The sequence below is a fragment of the Cyprinus carpio genome, chromosome B11 (assembly GCF_018340385.1).
Source record: "Cyprinus carpio isolate SPL01 chromosome B11, ASM1834038v1, whole genome shotgun sequence".
NCBI classification, from domain to species: Eukaryota; Metazoa; Chordata; class Actinopteri; order Cypriniformes; family Cyprinidae; genus Cyprinus; species Cyprinus carpio.
The window spans coordinates 18475776-18496543 of NC_056607.1; the positions used below are offsets into that span (position 1 = coordinate 18475776).

Sequence of the window (20768 nt, forward strand, 5' to 3'; positions counted from 1 at the left end):
ACACGTATTAAACTAATTTATACATGCAGGGAGAGAGCTTTTAAAAATGACTAATTACTCCTCTTTAATGTATTCATTACACTCTAGTCTATAAGAATGTAAGAGTCAAATTACTTGAATAGTAAGATTAGCATCTATTTAAAAGCATTTAAATCTGAAGTTAAATTTTGCAAATGGAAAGTGCCAAAGTGCTAAACTTCTTAGTGGTTCAAAAACTAGTGACGTCATCTTCACTCGCTATGCTGGTGCAGTCATCATCCAGAGTGACTCTTGGAATGGCCATATGTCTCTCCCACACTTTTCTAACAGTCTCTGGAGTTAAGGAAGCCGGGGACTCACTCACAGACACTTGAGTCTGTTGTATTGCAGTGCCAAGATGCTGAGTGGAGTTAGGACTCAAGTCATTCTCTAAAGCCCAGCTATAGACTTTGTTAGTTGGGGAGGAGGGTGATACAACATTATCAGAGAATAGTCCACCTGATCCTTCATTTTGGGTCCAGGAGGTTACTGAAGGGGTGAAAAGGGTACCAACACCAAGTAAGTTGGCATGATGGAGGGCCTTATCGATGCTGTGATGGAGGTTGACCGGTGAAGGGGGGTGAAGGTCAAACTCAAAAAGTGAAAGAAAGCACTCGTGTTCTTGCCATTCCACACCACTAGTCCACAGAGGATAGGCGTGATGGTCATAACTGCTGCTGTATAGGATGCCTCCGCCAATACTTGCAACATTGTCATGCACAGTCATTATTGAGGTCACTGGTGTTGCTTGGTTTCGGATGACCGAATGGCTGACATTTGCACGAGATTGCTTGTGATCTTTCAGGTTATTCGGCAACAGTTCAGCCCAGTTCCTATCCGGTCTCCTCCAAGGGCACATTGGTAACCTGTCCAACAGCCCGTTCCACTGTGACAACGGTTTCCTCTTCCCTGCTTTCTTAGCTGTCTGCTTACTTCCTTTTGGTCTCCAGAACACCCGAGATCCCAGTAGTAAAAGAGAGAAACTCCAGGCCAGCTCAAGCAGTCGTGCAGAGAGCTGCCCGAGCCACCAGCCCCACCCAAATCTGCGCCAGTCACCAAGTAACCCATACAGCCAGAGAAAACTATAGATTTGCAGTGCACAAGAGAGCACTCCGAGGAGGGCACACAGCAACAGCACACGCCTGACACTGTTTTCTAAGCACTTAGGGGCACTCCACCTTGGTAGTGGGGTCCTGTGGGAGGAGTAGAGTTGCTTTAGAGACTGGAAAAAGATTCCTAAACAAAGCGGTAACCCCCAACAAATAGTAAGTGTCTGTAGCATTAATGGCAGTGCTGGCGATAAGGTTTTGGATAGCAGGTCAGCCAATGTGAGGGAGGTACAGTGCAGTGTTGCCAGCACCCCAGTCACTAAAAGCCGCTGATGTGATGTTTCTTCTCTCAGAGCAAGAAGTGCCAATGTGGCTTGGGCCCAAAGCAATAAAGGAACAGGTAAGTTATACAGTGCAGTGAGGGTAGGGCGAGGCAGAATATTTCTGGAACCATATGGGTCAACTATGAGCTGTACAAATCGTAGCAGACCTGCTAGCAGAAGTAGGATGTTAGCAAGGGTGAAGGCCTCGCAAAACGGATGGAGCATATTAGCCCCACCAATCACTCCCAAAGTTGCAGTTATGATCACCAACAGAAACAATACAGCTGAGCCATAAACATGGAGCTCCCAAGCAAAGGTTAGTGTTCGTTTTAAGTCCTCCCACTGTAGCTGAGTCACATTGCCACCAGTGGAGACCACACATGGGCCTAGTATGCATGTACCTATGACATCAGACAGGTTATGCTCTGTTAATAGTCCAAATAAATTTCCAAACCATTTTGGCTTTTCATCATCTATAATGGAAGTAGAGAACATTTTAGTTAGTTGTTTTCTCTCTACTAACAGAGTGTTAAAGTTGTCTACAAGTTGTATTATTAAAAAAAGCCAATATTCATGATTACCTTTGTTTTTTGAGTAATCTATGGCTTTATTTGTTGTCTGTGAAACAGATAGAGTTGTGGATGATGACCCTACTGGTAAATCAGATGTCGTCTCTTCACGTCTCTCCTTACCTGAAATTCATAAGAACAATCCATGATTTCCTGACTTTCATGCTCTGTTTTTTTCTTTTTCAGAACTGACATTGCAGTGGTTATTTAAAAAACATCACCACTGTTAAACTGAATAAATCTCTCAGATAAATACTTACCAGTTTGTAATGGAGGTGTGGCTGCAGGCGGATGGTTGGTGCCATAACGTTCCTCTCCCACTGTGAGATCAAGGAACCCTTGAATGGAGCCAGACTGTGTCACAAGGGTGCCATTGTTTCCCAAAATTTCAGGTTTTGTGGTTGAGCGTAAATTCTGTGTGGATGCAACATACTCTCTATCTTGAGAAGCCTCCATGTCTTCTTTGTTGTTCACTTCTATATCTATATTAAATGTCACTAAATACATATTGACCAGAGACTTTCCTGTGCTGTTTGTCTCTATAATTGGTTTGATGGTTGTCAACAAAGGTTGGTCTTTGTTCAGTCTCTCATTGTTATGCATGTGGGTGTGGATGTGTGTAGTCAATTGAACAGCCATTGTGGAAGTAGCTTGATCGGAGGCACTGTTATTATTTGCTAAATTTATATCTTGATCATCTTCATCAATATGCTGGGTTAGTTTAAGTGGAGTTGGAGGGGCAGGGTGAGCACCTAACTCTTGCATGTCAAAATCCTGTTTCTCTGCTCTGTCTGGAATTAACATGTCCATCTCCAGTAGACCAGTAGAGGGCAGGATAACCCCAAGGCTCTGCTGAAGTCCACTTCCTCCAGATCCCTCATCTGTGCTCAAGTTAGGCAGAAGGGGTAAAAGCAGGCCTTTGGTAAATCTGTTGTCATTTCTTTCCTCAGTCCAGCTTGTGTTATGTGATGCAGGTAGAGTTTTTGGAAAGTCACCAATTGCCTGGATGCTCAGGTGGTTGTGACTTATGGGTTGTGTTAAGTTGGAGCCAAGGGAAGTGACAGGGTGCTGGAGAAGAGGCAGTCCTAATATTAGAGTGAGGAGCCAAACCATTCTGTCCTGTTAATTTCCAAAGGCTGTCGAGTAAAAACAGTGCCTGGAGCTAGATAGTGGCAGAACAAGATACACATGGTTTATAAAGACGTTTAGAAGCTATACTTGTGAAAATAAATAACATTTTCCAAATCAAAACCTGGAAAAATGTACAGCGTATTTATACAGAATATGAAAATGGTGTATTGCAAAGATTAAAGTGTAACAATTTTAGGTCCCAAAGCAGGGACTAACACTATCACTTTTTTCTTTTTGTTACATTTTCACCAGGTGCTTCTTACAGTTTCTGCATTGTATTTATACATAGATTCTAAATTATTGTCTTGTTTGACATTGCATATAAATTACTGGATTGTACAATAATTTTTTTATTGGTTTGTACAACTTTTTGCAATTCTAGCATTTTTAAGTTAACAGCATGTAACTTGCTATACGAAGAGGTGATGAACCAGTTACTTAAATAGTTAAGATTAAATTTAGGTGTGAAGGCTGTTATCAAAATTATCTTATACCTAAGGAATTTCTGCTAGCACAACTGTATTAAACTTATAGTTCCAGTAAATACAGAAAATAAGTGTGCAGCAACACACAAATTCATTCAAAGATCATTCTAGACACTTCAATCAGCCACATTTATTTATTTATACTTTTTTCATACATTAAATGCATTTGTTTAAATGTTTGTGTAAATGTCTACCTCTCCAGCTTACTGTGGGTGAACTACTTTATTGTCTATAGACCTAAGTGACTACAAAGATTTGTTAGATTTGAAACAGAAACCCAAATACTCCACAGTCAATCCTTTGAACTTACCTGAAGTTCCTGAGGTCAGCTGTAAAACGAATATCACAGTTCCTTAGAGTATTTCTCAAATATAATCATTTTTTGGTGTACTGCTGGTGCAGTCGTCATTGAATGCTGTCTTCTTAAAACTGCTGTATCTTTGTGCTGATGCTTAGAGTGCAGCCCACCTGACGTTTCACTGTAATCTTTCTGCCATCTGGTTGATGTCCCTCTGGATTCTGATCCCCAATCCAAACAACAAAAGTTAACAAACCCCAGGAGCTTTGAAACTTTAGTGTAAAATGAAATATGTCAAGTCAAGTGTCACAAAGTTTGTAGTCTTCAGAAAATATATTTACTCTTTCAGTTTTGTGCATCTGTTCCTGTCTGGTATCACAGATGTGTAAAGGTAATCTCTTCAATATAAAGGATTTCAGTAAGACCATTAGTTCTGTGAACACGTCTGTTCTGCACACTGTAAGCCAATTGAACAAGAAAAATCCCATCGCACAGTTGAAGTAATGTGACAAAATTATTTTCTCACACCTAGCTGTTTTTTTCCCACTTCAAGTAATTCTGTCTTTTTTTTAAACCATATTATAATAATATCTGCCACTTGCTTGGTTCTTGATACAAACCTGCACATGTGGGGCTTAACATATATATTCACAGCAGAGGCAACATGATAGATTTAACCAGGTCTTATTGAATGTATGTCAAATGCTCCCACACACAAAAACCACAGAGACATTAGATTTTACCTCTTTCAGACATTCCAAAAAAAAAAAATAAATAAAATAAAAAAAAAATAAAAATATATATATATATATATATATATATATATATAAATTGTTATTTAATTTATAAGTAAAAATGGTAATTAATATATATATATATAAAACAAGTCATGAACACTATTTGACCTAATATTGCATTGAAAAAATATATACTGAAGTAAAAATTATTCTGAGTAGCCTATATTATTGTTTTATAGGTATTCAAAGAGGTTATATGCAAATATGCATAAAAATCATATATAAAAATCATGGTTTAAGTTATTAGCTTGAGGTCTTTTTAAGTCATTAGTGTATTTGGTCAGCTCTATTTTAAATGTTGGAGTGATGCTTTCAAAAATCTATTTCAATTATTTGTTTTATGCATACTGTAGCTTTAATAGGCATAAAAATGGTTTCTACAAAAAAAGTGTTTTGGCTTGTGTTTGAGTTTAACATTAAATCGTAATTTAAAGTGTTTATTATTTGGATTGTGTTATTAATACTTTAATGTGCTGCTATTTGCGATAATGAGATATTTATGGCATATTTAGGCTTACTTTTTCTTTCAAATACTGATTTTCTGATATTTACCATTGTGATTTGATGAGATCATTTGACTCCTATTATGTAAATTATTAAACGGCTTGTGAAAAAAATGTTTATCCAAATTATAGAACAGGGTCATTCTTGGGGTAAGAGAGAGACCGTGGGAATTAACTCTTTCTGAACTCATAACAGTCATATGATTAAGCGACATACAGCACATCTCAGCCGGTCCACCTTAAGAGCTCAGTCAGGCAGCCTTTTGCAGAGCGATCAGGGGGAGGCCCTCACAGACACATGCTTAGCGCTTTAAGGCGGACTGGAGCGAATAAAGCTCCGCTTAAAGGCACAAGCACGCTGAATTGACATACACAGAATGACTTTATCTCGCTCTGTTACGCACATAATGATACGCTACGTAATAAAAATACATAAAATACGTTTGAAAGGATTTTGCTGTCATTTTTTATATAGCCTATATTTCTTTAATAACATACTTTCATTAAAAATAAAGTATTTTACATTGAAATCACAAGCCGTTGTTTCACAACAGTATGGAAAATAAACACATGGGCAAATCGCATCTAATTGACCTCTTTTTAAAGTAGCCTACCAAACAGCTTTTTATAATGAGTTTCAACATATTAATGTATAAGTTTACCAACAGCATATCAATGTACAGCGTAGTAGGTCTGTTCTTTCTGTTCATGTGAAACCGTTTAATGTAAAATGTCATACATAAGGAGTGCGCGCACCCGTGCAGTGTTGCCATGTCCGCTAATTATAAGCGGAATTTTAAAAAAGGTTGATTAGACATATGTAGCTGGTTGTATTTTTGGACGTATTTCAAATAACATTCACTTTTGGGCCTGTTGGCATTTGGCCCCTAAAGCTTGATAAAGTGACCAACCACTAAGTGAATTTATGAAATATCACCAACTCAATAATAATAAATGTTCAGCAATTTGATGATCTAAAGATAACCATAAATAAAGACTGAACTTGACAATATAATAGTTTAGTTCAGAATTCACTTATGTACTTAACATTAATAATGTTGAAAATAATTATGACCCACTAACTCTAGCACTCTCTTTTCTAATTCTATTTTATCTATTTGTTTTCTTTTTTATTTATATATAAGTTGAGTTATATATAAATATGATATATATCACATTGCACTACTTGTTTCTTAACCTTAAAAACCTCTTTTGCACAATATCATGTACAGTTATTATGGAAAGTACGTGTATAGTCTCTAAGGATATGTGTATGTATAGTCAACAGTTAGTTACACTACAGCTTCAGAAAGTTAGATATGTAGGTCTAAAAAATTTTCTTATGTCTAGTGTTGTGTTTATATTTATGTTTACTTATGTAGCACTCACTGATACCTGTGAGAAACGACATTTCATTCCACTGTATGTCCACACATGTAGCGGAATGACAATAAAGCTCCACTTGACTTGAAAATAAAAAAAGTTAAAAAGCAACACCTGACCCTGTTACACTTGCACCCTCTATTCTATTTCTATTCTAACTCCTTTTTTTCTTTTTATTATAAAAAACACCCTCTGACACTAGCATTCTCTATTCTTTTTCTATTCTTTTGACTTGTTTTATTTTTTAATTTAAAAACACACTCTAACACTAGCATTCCCTATTCTTTTTTTCTATTCTATCTACTTGTTTTCTTTTTATTTATTATATAAACCCCCTTTTATACCGAGTTAGACTGAGACTTGTCACAACTATTACATAGACTATTTGTTGATTTTGATTGCTTCTTTGGATAAAAGCATCTACTAAATGACTAAATGTAAAGTATAATGTAAAAGTAATGTCTATGTTATACATTTTTAAATTATATATTGTATTTTCAATTTGTCAATTTATGCATGGTTTATTATAATGTGATTTATTAGTTATTGTTGTTGTTCTTTAGTCTGAATCAAATTGTTTTTCTTTTTAATTTTACTAGGTTAATTTTTTTTTGCGCGATATGGCAAAATCTGGCAACACCGTGCTCCGCGTTCATGGCATTGTGAATGTGCTTGCGGTAGCGGTGGAGCCGGAAGGGGGAGCTGCGAATCCGTCCCCGCCTTCACGCTACAGGACAGCCCGGGGTCTCGCGCTGTCACATCAGGCCTACTTCCGTCAGCTCTATCGCAAACACTATTGTTCAAAAACAACATTTTCAGCCATCCAAGCCGTCCAAGCAGCGCGTTTGTGTATTTTTCAATACGGTAGGACATGTTTGCAACCGGCCGCAGCGGGGTTTAAACCGTTTCATTTATATGTGTAGCAGAATAAGCACACGGCACGACATAAATCGCACTTAAATATTGACAAATGCATTTGAGTGCGGAAATAACGAGTTATAGCAAAGTAAACGGACTTTACAAGTGCACGGCCAGCTTTAGGTCAGCTTTAGTGGGGTTTTTGTTTTTTGAACGGCGTGTTTTGGCGGAAATTGCTTTGGCTTTTATTTAAGGTAGCATGGGACGATTAGCACGCGAGCTCACGTTGGCTACACAACTGCGCGCGCGTTGCCACATTTACTGCGGGAGTAATGACTAGTATCTCATAGCGGCGTGTTATAAATTAATTTAGTATCGTAATGCAGGTCCTTGCACCTTTTTCGGTGGGTTTTGAAGTTTCATTTTACAAAGGTTAGCGAGTTAGCATTGAAGCTAGCATATTTTCGAGGCAAAAGCATTGAGTGGTCCAGTGTGTGATTGACCATAAGCAGAGCTGGCTTACAGTCACACACAATTATAATTATTGCTTATGTGTATTAATTCAAAAATGTCCAATTTGATAATTCAGAATGAGGACGGCTTTGTAATGTGAAAGCAACCTCAAAGCAACTCATTTATTTTGCCCGAGGGGTCCAAAGTCCAGCAAGAGCTCTTCATCATTACCAAATCACACGAAACCCCTTTAGCCTCCAGTTTATACAATTTAATCTAAACTGCAAAAGGATGCATGCAGATTTCATATGTTTATTGTTGGATGGGGTGCTGATGCACTGATTGCACATCTGCATTGTGCAGGGAGTGTATTGAATGCTTCATATGCCAGTGTAGACATAGCAGTGATGAAAAATATCTTATTACTGTTTTTCAGGCTCACTATCCTCAAGCGCCTTTAAGCTTTTGGTTATGTTTATGTATATGGTTGATTGTATGTTAATAATTTATATAAACATAAATTACTTGTCATTAATAGAATAATAATAAAATATTTGTCTATGGACCTGTTTCACAGACTGTAATTACATGTTTACACAGTTATTAACTGTGTAAATATAGCAAGCTTATGTATACACACATATATAATTTTTAAAAAATGTAATCTATATTGATAAAATTATACTTATTGTTATATTCCCTTGACATTACTTAAAATCTGGTTAATGCTGTTGCTTGTGTTTTTACTGAGTGAGATCAAATTTGATGTTTCTCTTCTGACCGTCATAATCAGTCTCTCTCTATATTTTTCTCTTTTTTAAAAAAATTTGAATTTTTACTGGAATTGTGTTCATGTCATTTGTGTTTAAGGCTCCTGTGCAGGGTGGATTTACCTGTCATGAATGAGCCCATTGAAGGCGGTGCAATCTCGTTTGACGAGTATGTGCGGCAAAAGGCGCGCACTATACCTCAGCACCGCATGAAAGAGTTTCTGGAGTCGCTGGCCTCCAAAGGCCCGGAGGTTCTGCAGGAGTTCAGTCAGCAGACCAGCGGCACCACCACTACTATGGTGTACCAGCAGGGGGCCAACTGCATCTACACGGACAGCACAGAGGTGGCGGGCTCATTGTTGGAGCTGGCATGTCCGGTAGGAAAAGAATCCCTTTTTGTTGTAATTTTAGCTGAGATTTAAAAAGCAAAAACTTGTGGTCACGTTTCTGCTTCACCTCTAAACAGGTGCAGGTGACATCTACACAGATCTCCCCCCAGCTGGCTGCAGCTGTGCATCAAGCTTCTGAACAGCAGATCCAAGTACAGGTTTGACTCTGTATTTTTTGTTGTATACAACATTTACCGTAGTTGTTGGGTTAAAGGGGTAGTTTGGCCAAAAATGAAAATTCAGTCAACATTTATTCACCCTCATGTAGTTCCAAAGCTGTCTGACTTACTTTCTTCTAAAGAACACACACATACAAAAAAAGTTATTTTTAAGAATGTTGGGAGCCAGACAGTTTTGGTGACCATTAATGTCCAGTGTGTGAAAAAAAATATCTTCTATTGTGTTTAACAGAAGACAGTAAGGTTTAGAGTGACATGACACTTTAGACATTCAACATTTGGGTTTAAGAATTGCGTTTTCTAGGTAGACATGTTGTCTGACTTTAAATACTGAGAATAATGAAAAGCTTCAAACTGCCAGGGGCATTTTTTTTCCCTTGAAGGGAGTGTAAATGTAATCTTTGATATTTTGTTACAGTGTAGATCATGAGTTTCAGGCATGATGGCTGCTGCTACCAATCGTGTTTATTATTCAGCCTGTAGATAGAATGTCGCTTTGTCTTGTCTATTTAGTATCTGTAACTCTGGAAATATTTCAAAATTGATCTGTCCTGAAACTAGTTGCCCTCATGATTGCTTTGGACATTATACATTACTTATATTTACATTATAAGCATCATATTAGAATTTGTAGGCATCTCAAATGCAGTGTGAATGTAGTTTGAACTTACTGGCAGCGTCTTGCCAAGTCTTTTTTTTAGAAGGAAAGAAATAATATTTACAGTATTTGTATAATTTTAAGAAATAAATTTAAGTTAGATATTTTGTTGCTGAAGAAATAAATACTTGTATTTAGCATGGATTAAAACATTTAAATCGATCAAAATTGGCAGTAAAGACATCTATAATAAAATATATTATTATTAACAGTCTTTCATCAACTAAGAGGAATGATAGAATAATATAGAATAAATGATAGAATGACTAATCAGTGAATAAATCAATGAAATGAGTATATAAATGGTTAAAATAATTATTAGAAATGATTATGATTAAATGGAATGATACAATGATTAAACAATTATAAATTAATGAACAAAGAATAGGTTAATATAAAAGAAAGTAAAACAAAACACAAATGTATGATTGTTCTCTTGAAGCGATACACACTGTTAGCATCTGAGGATCCTTTCAGATGATAAGAAATGTTAGTTGAACACTAAATCAGCATATTAGATTTTTTCCCCGAAGTTTTCCATATATACCAACCTGTGAATTTTACATATTCATAAACACACTTTTGCAGGAGAATGACAACATACATGGCAAAACAAGATTGAGACCTTATTCCAGATTAGCAGGATGTGCTTTTTATTTAGCCCTGATCTAAATACCTCTCCATCTCTTTATTGGCAGGTGCAGATCCAGGGGGAGCAGGGTCAGACAGTTGGTCAGGTACTTCAGGTGGCCTCTCCCACCCAACAGCAGCTACAAGGAGTTACCACGACACAGCTGGTACAACAGGGAGAACTCACAGAGGAACAACAACAACAGGTAATGCACACCAATACATGATCGGCTTCTACATTTATGCATTTTAGATTCTAATGGTAATGTGTATTTGACTCACAGCTCCAAGCCCAACTGGTGGCAGCGGTTGCCGGAGGTCAGCAGATTCAGATCCAGACTGTGGAGGCTCTGTCCCCTCCTCAGCAGCAAGGCTCCCCCAGGGAGGCAGAGCGGCGACCTGGAGGCTCACCCGCTGTACTTCAGCCTGCAAAGAAACGCAAGGTGGACGTCCCGACAGTTGTGTCCTACTCGCTTCCTCAAGGGCAGCAGCTGGCTACTGTATTGGCCATCCCACAGGGCCAACAGCAGGGCTACTTGTCACTTCGACCAGACCTGCTGACCGTTGATAGCACCCATCTCTACAGCACCACTGGTACCATCACAGGCCCAGCCGGTGAGACCTGGACCATACCTGTGTACTCTACCCCACAGCAGCAAGGTGTGGCCCACATCGCCATCCCTCAGGAGGCCTACAGCACCGTGCAGGTACAGGCCTCGCCTACTGATAAAGACAAGGACAAGATGGTAATCGGTGCATCTCAGGCTGCCGGTGCATTGGCCCTTCCAGTGTCTGGCTCAGGAGTGACCACTCAGGAGGAGGTTGTACATTCGCTGTTCCCAGCGCAGTTTATGAATGGGAACATTCACATCCCTGTAGCAGTGCAGACCGTAGGGGGCGCTTACTCTGGGACGACACAGGCCTTGCACATATGGGATCCGCAGCAACAGCAGCAACACATACAGGATGGAGAGCTCCACCTGCAGGTGAACACATTTTAGGAGGAATACTGCATGCTTGAGCATTCATAACCCCCAGGCTGTCTCAAGTCATTTTCTAATGTGGCAATGATGGTTTTCTGTGTTTTCAGGCGCAGACAGAGGCAGAACCACAGGTGGAACCTCCTCCAGAGCTAGTCCTCCCCAACACGCTGAAGCCTGAGGAAGGGCTGGAAGTGTGGAGGCTGTGGGTTCAGCGCAAAAATGCTGAGCTGGACAAGAATGAACAAAATAAGCTGGCACCTATAGGACGTGAGTTAATGTTTTCATTGCTACCTCTGTCTTTATACCGCCGCTGAATTTAGGATTGTTACTAGATTTGAATTTTAGTAGGCAATAGCAATATGAGTGAAATTGTATGATTCTTGATTCCATATTCAATAACACAGTTTTGAACACACACAGTGATTTAATGCAGTATATTATGATGCTTCTTTCACAAGATGTCCTATGTGTCTTTGAATTTTTAGCTCAAAACATCCCACAGATCATTTATCAATCCATGCTGAAAAAGACCATTTTTAACAGGAAGCAAAATCATGTATCTTTAAATGCAAATGAGCTGCTGCTTCCCGCCCACTTTTCCAGAACGTGGCTGTGCCTTTACAGCTCCTGCCTCACATACTCTGCCAATACAAAACATCTGTTTGGTCATGATTATCATATCTGTCATGTTCACGATTTTTGACATCATGCAAATTATTTGCACAAGCTTCTGATATAGGGGTTTCTGAGCACACTTGTACAAAAAGCTGGCCTTCAGATGGCATGTGACAGGAGTCCCCTTTCATGTCTTATTGCACTTAAACTGTAAAAACTGAAAAAACACATAAACACACTATTTTTTTTAATCACAATAGGGTGGTTGTGTACACACATTGCTGATGCATAATTATGTTAAAAAACAATACAAAAGTAAATTTTGCATAATAGATCCACTTTAACATGTCGCTATAAACCGAGCATTAACCGTAATGCATTTCGTAATCGTGTGCACCTGCATGTAAGCATTAAAGCAGCTACCAATCACTTGGATACAGAATTGGGTCAGTAGTTAGTACTATAGAATTGTTATCAATAGTTCACTCATACAGTTCTTTCTTAAAATTTCAGGAATAGTATAGAAATAGTAGACTTATGTTGTTTGCCACATGTAAAAAAACGAAAAATGCAAGTCATGTATTTATTCAGCTAAAAACTGTAAGTAGAAAACATGTCTTAAAGGTTTTTTTTTTTTTTTTTTTTCAAAATATTTGTGGTCAGTTTTTAAAAAAAAGAAAGTTTAAGAAATTAATAATCAGGATGAATAAATTCTAATAAAACAGACATTATTTTCAGTTGTAATAATATTTCAAAAATTTGCTGTTTTAATATATTTTTTGATCAAATAAATGCAACATTTGGGCAGAAAAGGAGACTTATTTCAAAAACACAAAACTTCCCACCCCAAAACTTTCTAACAGTAGTGTATATGGTTTTATTTATTTTGCAAAATTGCTTACATTTTTCATTTTATTTAGGTCTTAAAAGGTCCCTTTACCATATATAATGCATGGTCAAAACTGTGAACTGATTCTGTTAAGCATCTAGTTATGTGTCTGCAGGTCGACAGCCGCTGCGCTTCCAGGATGATCTTGTGTCCAGTTCAGTGGGCGAGCTGAACTTGGCTCTGTCTTTGATGACCCAAGAGGCTCGTGGGCTGGAGGGGGAGCCGTTTGAACCTGATTCACTATACTATGTATTTTTATGTATACAGAAAGTATGTCTGTCATCTTCATATTTTTGTTTCTGCTGATTATATTGGATCATTAGTTTGCATAAGCTGATTTCCTTCTCTTTTCTTGTTTTGTACAGTACATGTTTGAGAACGGCAGAGTAGACGATATCTTCTCTGATCAGTACTACAGCCGGTTTTGTCAGTGTTTACACAAAATTCTTGAAGAGTGGAGGCCCAGTATTCACCCTCTTGGTAAGATGTTTGTGTGTGTTTTTAAATGACGTCCTTTTGAGTTTTGGAAGATTTATGTTAATTGCCTTTGTATTTGCCAGGCTACATTATCCCAAGTCATGTGACAGAGGAGATGCTGTGGGAGTGTAAGCAGCTGGGAGCTCATTCTCCATCCACTCTCCTTACTACACTGATGTACTTCAACACCAAGTGAGTCTCCTTCTCTTCAGAAATGATGGCAGTGAGTGCTCAGGGGTTATAATGTTGTCTCTCTGCACAGGTACTTCCACTTGACCACTGTGGAGCAGCATATGAAAGTGGCCTTCTCCAAAGTGCTCAGACACACCAAAAAGAATCCCACCAACCCTAAAGACAAGAGCACCAGCATCCGCTACCTGAAAGGAGTCGGGCCACACCATGTTGGACAGAAAGGTTAGAAGGCAGCCACAACATACAATGTTTTTAAATTTTACAAGATAAATATAAATTTTCCCCTTGTGTTTAGTGTAGACAACCTTTCAAAAGTTTGGGTTCAGTATAATTTTATTGTTGCTCACCAATGCTCTCCAAGGTCGCATTTATATAATGTGACATGACATACAGCCAAGTATGGTGACCCATACTCAGAATTTGTCCTCTGCATGTAACCCATCCAAAGTGCACACACACACAGCAGTGAACACACACACGGAGCAGTGGGCAGCCATTTATGCTGCAGCGCCCAGGGAGCAGTTGGGGGTTCTGTGCCTTGCTCAAGGTCACCTCAGTCGTGGTATTGCCAGCCCGAGACTCAAACCCACAACCTTAGGGTTAGGAGTCAAACTCTCTAACCATTAGGCCACGACTTAAATAAAAAATGGCAATCATTTTAAATATTATTATACATTTAAGATATCGGTTTTCCTTTGATATACATTAAAAAGTAATTTATTATTAATTTTCAGCGGCCATTACTCCAATTTTCAGTGTCCCGTGATCCTTCAGTAATCAGTAACAATTATCATCAGTGTTGAAAAATGTTGAGCTGCTTGATTTTGAAACATTTCCAAAGTTATACAGTTATCAGTGATCAACCAATATGGGATTTCAGCCAATGCAATAGCTATATCTAGAGTAACCGGATGTAATACTGGAAATTTGACAATATATCTAGCAAATGAGACACTACATTGCATATTCAGTTAAATCACAAAATTTTTGTCAAACAAACAAAAAATTCTAGTCCTGGCCATGGAAACTTCTACAGCGAATAATAATAGTCTGATATAGTTTTTGTGTGTATGATCTATAATTGGGATTTTGAATGGAAGAGTTATAGAAAGTCATAAGTTTATTGGTCAAAAACTGTGGGAAGTCATAAATCACATCTATTATTGTTCTAGTGACAGATGACATGTACGCAGAGCAGGCAGAGGACCCAGAGAACCCACTGCGTTGTCCTATCAAGCTCTATGACTTTTATCTCTTCAAATGGTGAGCCACTGATTTTATCATATGCTAATGCAATAGCTGGCACAATTTTTTTTTATTATTATAAATAATACATACCTTTTCTGTATCTTCCTCATTTTTTTTGTCTGTCCTCAGCCCTCAGACTGCAAAGGGTCGTAATGACACCTATTACCTGACGCCAGAGCCTGTTGTGGCACCAAACAGCCCTATTTGGTACTCCACTCAGCCAATCACGAGCGAGCAGCTGGAGCATATGCTAACACGCATCATGATGGTGCGGGAAATCCAGGAGATAATCTCCATCACACAGGCCAATGTACACTGAGAAAAGACAAGGGCAAGCAAAAGAAAGCAAGATGGAATAAGACAGAGGCTTTCTCCAGCGCTCCATCATGCCATCATCCTCTCCTTTCTCAAGAGACTGAATCAAATACCCTCTGCAGTGTCTCCTTATATTTCACCCATGATTAAAGGGAGAGCGAAGAGGTTCAGGAGGGGTTTTCAGTGAACTGGACATACATACAAGCCTTTTTTTGTTTTAGATACAGGAACTATTTCTGTTTGTTCCTCTGATGATCATTGAAACGTATTTGCCCAGATCCCTTGATGTGTGCATTTTCTCTTTCTGCCATGTATGCTACGCTCCATCCTTCTTCTCATTGTCCTCTCTGTTTATTTTCTTTAAGTGCAGAACTGTAAGGATCTGGTGGTTTTTAAGACTGCAGACTAAACATATGTGATTATTGGCAGTGGACTGGAACAACATGTGATGGTCAGGTGTAAACACATTTAAAAACATGGCTTCATCCATCCATAACACCTAACACAACCCCTGCTCACCCCCAGGAGCTTGCAGTAGCAGAGTTCACGTACCTGAGGTGTATTATACATGAAGACTTTTTGGTTCCGTTTTTATTATTTTTTTTTATATATATATACATACATGCATCTATGGTAACCTGATATGTATTGTTATTATAGTGGTGCTGGAGAATTGAAGCCTGTGTTTTCAAACATGCCTTTTTGTACAGTGAATTACCTGTATGTGTCGTCTTTGACCCTTTCTGCAGTCCCTGGTCAGTTCTGTCACACAAGCACAAGTGGGCCTCATGACAGAAACGGAATAAATTTCTGCATAAGTAGTTCACAAAACTATTATTACATGCATTATTGAATGCAACAATTCACACAATTATTTAGTAAAGAATTTGCACAAGAGACATGCTGGTATTAAAATTCTAGCCAATGAGAATTTTCATGTTATTAAAATTTTATACTAATTTTTCCCCCTAAATTAAAAAATAAAATAAAGGTTCTCAACCAGTAAACCTCCAAGTGATTAATTTAAAAAGACAAAACATGCATTAAATCACTAAAATATTTTAATTTTAATTTGTCCCCTCAAAAACGGTTTGTTTTTCTTAGAAGAACCTGGATTCTCACGATCCAAAACCCTAAAGCCAGATTTTTTTTAAAAGTACTATTTCTAGACCTGTTTTTATCGGTTAGAAATTGTTAAACAAATTTTTTAATTCTTATCCTTAATCTTTAGGCAGAAAATCACACAACTGGAAAGGTCATTGGGCCTTTTATTGTTGGAGTCAAAAGGTTTGAGATTATCACTGCTTTATTCACTCCATGTGAATTTAGGCATCGCAACATTATAATAAAAAGTATGAAAACAGGATATTCAAAATTTGTTTTAGAAGATGGTGATATAAATGTTAAAATAGTGCAAATCTGTATGCACAATTAAATATACAACATCAACCAATAGTGATTATTTAAAATTCTAATGTTGGCTGATAAATTGCATGGTACATGTATATTGTGGATCTCTAATATGCACAGTCATTACGTAATTCACAGGAGAAGCAGAGATATCATTTTTCTTCATTTAACACTTTCAATGGTCTTTTATTAGAAAGTCTGGACAAAAAAACATTCAGAATACACAACAATGTAATGTCTGCTTTGTACATGACCTTTTCTACAGTCAAAATCAAATCCAAATGTAATACTTTTTCAAATGGAGTTCCTAGCTGTGATACATCTCATTCTTTTCCCGGTAGTGGGATCTGTAGTCTTTTTAAGGTGTTGGTGAAGTACTTAGGAAGGGGACAGGACACTGTGATGTCACTGTGACCTTTGACCCCTGGCAGGACGATCCTTCTGGAGTGCAGGTGAAGAGGGAGGTATCGTGTTTTACTCTGCACCAGGCCCAGCCGTCGCAATATGCCCTCTGGCAGCTTCTGTAATCCGAAATGTGAGACCCGCGTGTGGTCAGTCTTCAAACGTGACAATGAGTCATGTCTCATGAAAACACTACACCACCTCTTGATTATTCATTATTAACATAACACTTACTGTGTTCACAGACTAAGTAAATACTGCAGTAAAACTGGACCTAGACTTCAGTAGGTTGTGTATCTAAATTTTGAGTTAAGCAAGTATTTGAAATATAAGAAATACAATATTGTTTAAAAGTTTGGGGTCTGTAAGCTTTTTTTCTTTGGAAGAGATACATTAAATTAATCAAAAGTAACATTTATGATTTTACAAAAGATTTCTATTTCAAATTAATTCTGTTCTTCTGAACATTCTATTCATTTAAGCATCATGAAAAAAAGATTAAGCAGCACAACTGTTTTCAACACTGATAATAATAAGAAATGTTTCTTGAACAGCAAATCAGCATATCAGAATGATTTCTACAGTTGACCCTGAAAACTGGAGCAACGATGCTGAAAATTCTGCTTTGCCATTACAGAAATGAAATTACATTTTAAAATATATTAAAATAGAAAACCGCTGTCTTAAATTGCAACGATGTTTCAAAATCCTTTTTTTGGGGGATCAATTAATGCAGCCTGGTTGAGAATAAGACACTTCTTTTGAAAACATAAAAAAAATCTTTTGAATGGCAGCATAGGTTCATATTTCAAGGAACCAATGCTACAACACTTGTATTTATTATTACCTGTGGTGCTAGTTTGTTCCAGTTAGCATATTTGTGGTCTCCAAGAATGGGGCAGGTCAAAGCAAGAGCCATGTGCACACGAAGTTGGTTTTTCACACCTAAAACACACATTGGTTCTGGTCATCATATGCTTAAATGTCTTCTTTTACGTAAATCAAAACACAATGTTACATTATATATGGGTTAACCCAGCAACATTTATGATAATTAGTGAATATAGGGCACAGTTAGGAGTCAGGTACGGTTTTAACATGTCATGGTCAGTCAGTACCTGTGACAGGCTGCAGTTCCACCAAGCTGCAGCCACTGGTGCTGTCCAGAACCCGATACTGCGTGACTGCGCTGTGTGCCTGTCGATGAGCTCTGACCCTGGTCACCCCATCTCCCTCCTCACTCACTTTGAACAATGGGCTCAGACCCATCTGAGCAGAATAAACATATACTTTAATTCTAATACAGTAAGAAAACTGGAGGAGATCCTGTCCTTAAAACTCTGTTTTCTAAATGCATTATACTTATCTTATTGTGAACAATTCATGCTCACCAATGGATCCTTTGCAGTGAATGGGTGCCGTCAGAATGAGAGTCCAAATGGCTGATAAAAACATCACAAGAATCCATAAATAATCCACATTACTCCCTTCCCAGCTTTATGTGAAGTGAAATGCTTTGTGTTCGTGAGGTGTTTTAATGAAAACTGACACCTGTGGTCAAGAGTCTATGATCCATAATAACAGTTCCCCCAGCAAAATAGTCCATCCTCTGTTGTCCTTTCACACTGAAATCCACTGCTGTTTTGGACTGTTTTCACTTGTAAATAGTGTTTGAAACAATATGATGAAGTACTTGTTTGAAGTTAAAAGCATCTCAATGATGGATTTCTTTCTTACAAACATGCAGCTTTTCACTTTACAAGATGTTAAGTGATGGATGGGAGTCTTGTGGAATATTGTGATGTTTTTATCAGCTGTTTGGACTCTCATTCTGATGGCACCCATCCACTGAAGAGGACCTACTGGTGAGCAAGTAATGCAATGCATAAATAAATTTCTCCAAATTTGTTGAACGATGAAGAAACAAACTCATTAACATCTTGGATGGCCTGAGGGTGAGCATTTTAATAAAAATTGCCTTTTCATACGGTTTTTAAAAACAGGTTAGAATAAGAGATGTTTTTTTATGTACTCAATGCTAGGTTACCTTAAAATGCGGCTGAGGTCCCGTGACCTCCTTCTCTATAATGGGAATGTCAATCACTCCCTCGGATGGAACCGGCACACCTACAGTGACTGCCCTGAAAAAAATAAGTGGGATTATGTTTAAGTTACTATATGCTGCTACAAGAGAATCAGTTAACAATAAGCAAAAAAATGTGTTGCACTAGACAACTTAATGGGATGCCACAAATAAATGACCCTTTCAAAACCAATTGCATCCAACTGAAGACAGGCAACAAATAAAGGTTTTGAAGTTTAACTTACAAGTATTTCCTTTCCACTTTGTGTGACCTGATGAGTGTTTGGACATGTTCAGCAGCTTCCTCTGTTTTAGCCAGGATCAAAACTCCAGTATTTTCTTTTTCCAGGCTATGGCAAAGGTGCAACTGTCCATCAGTTATCTTTGCTAGCAGAGGCAGACATTCGACTATGCTGTTTCTGATGCCATCTACATCTATGAAAATGGAACAAGGAAATTAATAAGTACGTTAGTATATCCAAAGACATGTATTATGCAAGACTCATATTATCAGGTATGTACTTAAATGGACTTTAGCCCTCTGGTGGGCTTCTGAAAAAATTTGCAATTTAATTTTTATTTTATATTTTTTACATATTTTACTTTATCGGAATGGTATGAAACTTGTAGATTTTTGTTGCATTTACTATATAAACCCAAATGATCAAATAAATGAGAGGATTAATGAGAGGTCAAATACTCACTATGCAGAGGCACACCGTATGGTTTATTTATTGCGATTATGTTTTGGTCTTGATAAAGGATGCCCCTGTAAAGAGCTTTTACGAGCACACTGGGATGAACAGATTGTAGTTGCTGAGAGAACTGTTTGAGTTCGTTTACTCTGGTTTGAAGAGGTGACACCGGAACCTTTGGAGAGGAACGAAAAAAGACGGAACTCAAATGGTTGCACGTAAAGACACTTTAGTCTAAACGCAATATATGTACATAAACAAACGTTGCTAACCTCATTTTTGTCATTTGTTTGTTTTTCCTTTTCACTGCGGAGTCTGTTCGCGATATCTGCTGCTTTAAGTCCCGCTTTCCCGTTGGAAGCGACGGTCTCAGTCTTTGAAGCTGTGGCATACGCTCTCACGAGCATGGTGAATGTCACCTCACGTGCATGTCGCATTTTCACAGATCAATAGTTCAAATGTAACTCTCTTTCCTCAAATCCGAGCCCCTGATCTTACATTACTCACTGTCCGATTAAAAAGCTAGAATCACAGGAAAAGCCGAGCAACCAACATTAAACACATAAATAAAATGAACAGCTGAGCAAGATGTAATAGTGAGAATGAACACCAGTTCAAAATAAAAGTCATCACTGGTCAGCGTGATATTAAGTTTAGCCAAATCAGATTAATAGATTCGTTCGAGAATTGCATTACACTGGTCACGCTTTACGTTTTAAATTTATTAATTGATTCATTTTCAATTCATGAATCATTCCTCATATTGCATTACACTGGTGAAAGAAAGAAAAAAAAAAAACGTATTGTAGAGTAGACCAAATTCTAAAATATTATCAGAATATGAGAGTTAGGTCAGAAATAGGCTATGTTCAATTCATGAATCATTCCTCATATACATGAGCTACCTCAAGATAAAATATTAAACAATCTGCAAACAAATTTAGCTTTTGAGCTATTTGAGCTGTT

General features: G+C 37.8%; 3 protein-coding genes across 5 annotated transcripts; 1 reads left to right on the plus strand and 2 right to left on the minus strand.

Moving 5' to 3' along the window:
• Positions 1-208: 208 nt before the first annotated feature.
• LOC109061173 (proline-rich transmembrane protein 4-like) lies at positions 209-3117 on the minus strand. The gene is made up of 3 exons (XM_042733451.1): positions 2220-3117; positions 1972-2082; positions 209-1863 (listed from the first exon to the last, which is right to left on the minus strand). Exons 1-3 carry the CDS (start codon positions 3070-3072, stop codon positions 209-211), a joined length of 2619 nt encoding a protein of 872 aa, XP_042589385.1. The 5' UTR covers positions 3073-3117.
• A 4129-nt stretch (positions 3118-7246) lies between these two features.
• Positions 7247-15926, plus strand: LOC109061208 (transcriptional regulator QRICH1-like). 3 transcript variants are annotated; one of them, XM_042734401.1, is made up of 12 exons: positions 7247-7420; positions 8738-9014; positions 9104-9178; positions 10562-10699; positions 10778-11479; positions 11584-11743; positions 13096-13250; positions 13346-13460; positions 13541-13649; positions 13720-13871; positions 14822-14912; positions 15027-15926. In XM_042734401.1, the coding sequence occupies exons 2-12, from the start codon at positions 8766-8768 to the stop codon at positions 15214-15216; spliced, it is 2136 nt and encodes a 711-aa protein (XP_042590335.1). In that variant the 5' UTR covers positions 7247-7420; positions 8738-8765; the 3' UTR covers positions 15217-15926. The 3 variants fall into 3 exon arrangements, with proteins under 3 accessions (XP_042590335.1, XP_042590333.1, XP_042590334.1); XM_042734399.1 differs by having other exon boundaries at positions 7249-7420; positions 9104-9184; XM_042734400.1 differs by lacking the exon at positions 7247-7420 and adding an exon at positions 7503-7818 and having other exon boundaries at positions 9104-9184.
• Positions 15927-16787: 861 nt separating this feature from the next.
• rpusd4 (RNA pseudouridine synthase D4) lies at positions 16788-20430 on the minus strand. Its single transcript, XM_019078351.2, has 7 exons — positions 20075-20430; positions 19812-19977; positions 19353-19542; positions 19072-19165; positions 18143-18293; positions 17872-17969; positions 16788-17143 (listed from the first exon to the last, which is right to left on the minus strand). Exons 1-7 carry the CDS (start codon positions 20237-20239, stop codon positions 16946-16948), a joined length of 1062 nt encoding a protein of 353 aa, XP_018933896.1. The 5' UTR covers positions 20240-20430; the 3' UTR covers positions 16788-16945.
• Positions 20431-20768: the final 338 nt, after the last annotated feature.